The following is a 4,120-nucleotide window of genomic DNA, read 5'->3' as shown; positions in this document are numbered from 1 at the left end:
AGTAACATTTCTTACCATTAAATATTTTTTCTTTTATATATTCTTTTAATTTTATCTATGAAATAAATAATAATAAATTTTATTTTATCTTTTAAAATAAAATTCAAAATTTTAAAAATGCAAATCCTTTATTTATAACATAACCAGACTCCTTAAAATTAAGAGTCGACATTGTTCGACCCATTTCCACCTATACTAAGTACTAACTACTAAGTATGAGATGCCTAACTAGCAAGGTCTCTATTCGTTGACTTGACCACCGCCGGAATGATTTTGGGTCATTTTATTTTATCCTTGATGTGTGTTGTTAAGTAACACATAACTGGTCATATGGCACATTTAGTATAGAATATGTGTCGAATCTAGAGCATTGATAGATCTAGAACTAGACATTACATGGGACATGGCAAATTCAACACGTAAGATTTGCCACATGTTACCAATACAAATATATTCATATTAGGATTTAGATCTTTAAATTTTAAATTTTATTTTAGAAGATAAAATGTAATTTTTTATCATTTATTTTATAAATAAGACTAAAAATAAATATAAAAAACACCTTTTTAAAGATAAAAGATTATATTTTATCTTCTAAAATTAAAATGAAAATTTAAAATTTAGAGGATCAAAATCTTTTATATTAATCCCTTTTTTCTGGACGGGCCGGGTCAGATAAACAGACCCAAACCAATACCCAAAAGCCCAGAACTTTCTAATAAAGCATCTCGCGTCACTTACAGCTCTCATTGCTGATCATCTTGTGTTACTTAACACCTCACATTGTCCTAGACCAAAAAAAAAAAAAAAAAACACCTCACATTGTCCACGCAGTATTGGCGTAGATCAAATGACCTACTACATATACGAGTCTCTAAATGGTTAAAATCAATCACGGTGACAAAATGGACGAGTAAAGCAACTATAATTGGATTTGGACTACATCAAATAAGATTATATCACATCTACACTAAAATCAGTCACTAGTATAAAATATATGCTAAAATATAAATATATTATGAAAATAAATTAAACCACACATATATTTATATATAAATACATTAGTGGCTGATTTTAATAGCTGATTTTAGCATACAAATAATATTTCTCTATATAATATAGAAAAACTTTTAAATATACTAGTACATCAGTATTTTAATGATTTTTAACCATTAATCTTAATCCAGCATACGGATATACTTGAAAACTTTCAATAATATATAACATATAAGATCTCATATAACATATAAGTACACCAAGGTAAAATCTGATCAATATATATTTCGGTGTTCAGTTTAAAAACTAAGTTTGGTTTGCCTGAGTTATAATAAATGAAAATGAAACTATCCAAACCCCAGATTCTCGTACACTTTATCCTATTAAGTGGGGGTGGGTGTTTTTTTTGTGGGGGGGGGGGGGGGGGGGGAGAGAGAGAGGGAGAGAGAGAAATGCAGCAGCAGAAATATACAGGCAGGACAGGACATGAAAATTAATATTTGAGTATGATGTCATATACAAGAAGCCACTGAAAAGCTTCGTAAGTTCAACACCCACACACATAATAGAATAGATACATGCTTTGTAACAAAAGGATTTTTATAATATTACAACCATTATTGTATTTCACACTACTTGCAATTTAAGTATTGTCAAATTCTTCATCTGATACTCAGAGTGACACTAGGGGCCGGAAGTGATGGTCGTACTATGGGAACACGTCTCACAACTGAGAACGCTTCGTTAAGACGTGCAACACGACCCATCAGCTGAGATGCCTTCTGCAAATGTTGTCAACATTGCCAGTGTCACCATATTTGCCAAACAATACAACAGATAAGCAATTAACAAAACAAAACAAAACCACGCTGATATATGCTCCTTCACATAATTGCTCAACCAGTTCCAATCCTCAACAACAGAAGAAACCCCAAAAAGATGCTCACAAACATGATAGTAGTGGTTTAGAATCACTAGACAGGCAGATAATAATGTTTTTCATGAAATTACAGTAGGATCACTTCCTTATTATTGAAGGTGAATTCCAAACAAATAAGTCTGGTAGACTAGGGGAAAATGCACATCAGTTTCTGAATCTATTTTCTCATGTGCCACAACTGATTTTATAATACTTGAAGAAATCAAAACCACAGTAAACACACAGCTTACATTTCACAATAATGACAATACCAACTATTAGGAATATTGGATGGGACATTATAAATACAAATATCAATTTAAATTGCCAACTAAATACTTAAGTATGTTTTATTCCACAAATCAAGGATCTTAAATTTGAACAAACACAATACAGAACCATAGTTTGAAGCCATGCACTATGAATGTTTTCCTTCTTTAATCTCCGCCCAGCATATTTTTTAAATGATTATGCAATGCAGTGAAACAAGCATGGATAGCTCTACACTAAAGTTGGTCCACATGCTAAAAGGAGCAGTAAAATGATTCGATCATCTATATGCAGAGCAGAACGAATATAAGGGAGTAGGGGCAACCAAATATGGTAGGCTGTGCTGTTCATTAACAATTTTATGTACAATAGCTACCATCTAATAGCTACAATCTAATAGCTACCATCTAATATATTATGGGAACATGGATGAATAAAAGCAAAAGAACAATGTCAAAAAGGCTGAGACACCAGATTGAAAACAAAACAAAGTTGAAATGCAAGATGTTAGCATCCCGCTCCTTTAACTAAATACATAAAAGATAAAATGGGATGTGCAAACTCAACATTAACGTTTTAGCCAATGCTACTATGTACGTGGGGGGCAGGGCAGTGCTAACTTACACATTTATTGCAGTTTTATTTTGTATTGGATAGCAGATAATTTGAGGATAGAAGAAACATAATAGAATGAAGAAGCGAGAAAGCATTTGGAATTGAAATTTGAGTATTAGGAAGGTATAAGAAAGTGATGACCTTATCGTCGAGAGCGACGTTGAGCTTCAAGGATTGGGTCTTGCGCTTCATCTTGTAGAGCCTCCTTCCGAGGATTACGAGTCCGAAGAAGGCAGCAGCTGCAGCCACAGAGAGAGACCAGGCGGGTATAGGGCTGACCCTCACCACCCAATACTTGAACACCTCCAAAGGAACCTTCCACCACGCAACTCTCGTCTCCTCCTCCTCCTCTTTGGCTATCTCCTTCCCTTGTTGCTCCTCCTCATCCTCCTCCTTATTCACGTGAGCCTCGGTCTTCGCATCGGAATCGGAGTCCGAGTCGTTATTATCGGGGAGCGGTTGGAGAGTGGAAGAGGAAGCAGACGAGGGAGAGTGGTTGGAGAGTAAGAATTGGGGATAGAGCTGATCGGCGAGGTAGGTGTCGTCGAAGTTGCGATCCACTTCGTTGGGATCGGTGGAGGAAGACGATGAATTGCAGCTGACGGCAACGGGAGTAGGAGGCTGGATGGAGAAGTGATTGGGCCTGATCAGGGCCGAATCCTCCAGCTGCGGGCCCAAGTCCAGATCGTTATCATCATCAACATCAGCGCTGTGGTGAAGCAACTCCCACTCCATAGCTTCAGCTTGAGGATCCATAGAAAGGGTGTATGGGAAGGGAAGAAGAAGATAGAAATGAAATGCGAAGAAGGAAGAAAAGAATCCCAAATTTGCAATCCCAATTCCCAAGTGCAACTCAAATGCAAAATTCAATAATAATAATAAGTCCCAACACCGCGCTCATCCATGACACAGCCCTAACCCTAAGTACCAATATTTCCACACTGCCAAAGTAGGAGGCTATGCGGATTTAATTCATTCATTAAATTAATACGACTTCCGCCAGCAACCCGGTTATAAATTTATTCACATCTGTAATTTTGAGTATTAATATTTTTAGAAAAACATTTTAATAGCATAATGACAATTTTCTTTAAGTTTTGACATATTTAATTTATTGATTTAAAAATGTAAAAAACTTTTTAAACTTTTTTAGTAAAATATTTTTATGATATTTTTAAAAGAGTAAAGTGATAATTAGGTCTTTTGAAAATTTTGATTTTTGATTAATTAGTAACCGAAAAATATTATCAGTTTAGTCCTCCACAATAGTAAACAGTAAATACTAAATACGTTATATCCTTTTTATCAATTTATCACGTA

At 34.9% G+C, this 4,120-nt stretch overlaps 1 protein-coding gene across 1 annotated transcript; it reads right to left on the bottom strand.

Annotated features, from left to right (window-relative positions):
• Nucleotides 1-1,465: 1,465 nt before the first annotated feature.
• Nucleotides 1,466-3,806, bottom strand: LOC112803138 (uncharacterized). The gene is made up of 2 exons (XM_025846637.2): nt 2,942-3,806; nt 1,466-1,778 (listed from the first exon to the last, which is right to left on the bottom strand). Exons 1-2 carry the CDS (start codon nt 3,554-3,556, stop codon nt 1,659-1,661), a joined length of 735 nt encoding a protein of 244 aa, XP_025702422.1. The 5' UTR covers nt 3,557-3,806; the 3' UTR covers nt 1,466-1,658.
• Nucleotides 3,807-4,120: the final 314 nt, after the last annotated feature.

The sequence above is a fragment of the Arachis hypogaea genome, chromosome 5 (genome assembly GCF_003086295.3).
Source record: "Arachis hypogaea cultivar Tifrunner chromosome 5, arahy.Tifrunner.gnm2.J5K5, whole genome shotgun sequence".
Lineage (NCBI taxonomy): Eukaryota > Viridiplantae > Streptophyta > Magnoliopsida > Fabales > Fabaceae > Arachis > Arachis hypogaea.
Note: the sequence above shows the minus strand (reverse complement) of the source record. Positions and strands in the feature narration are given on the sequence as shown.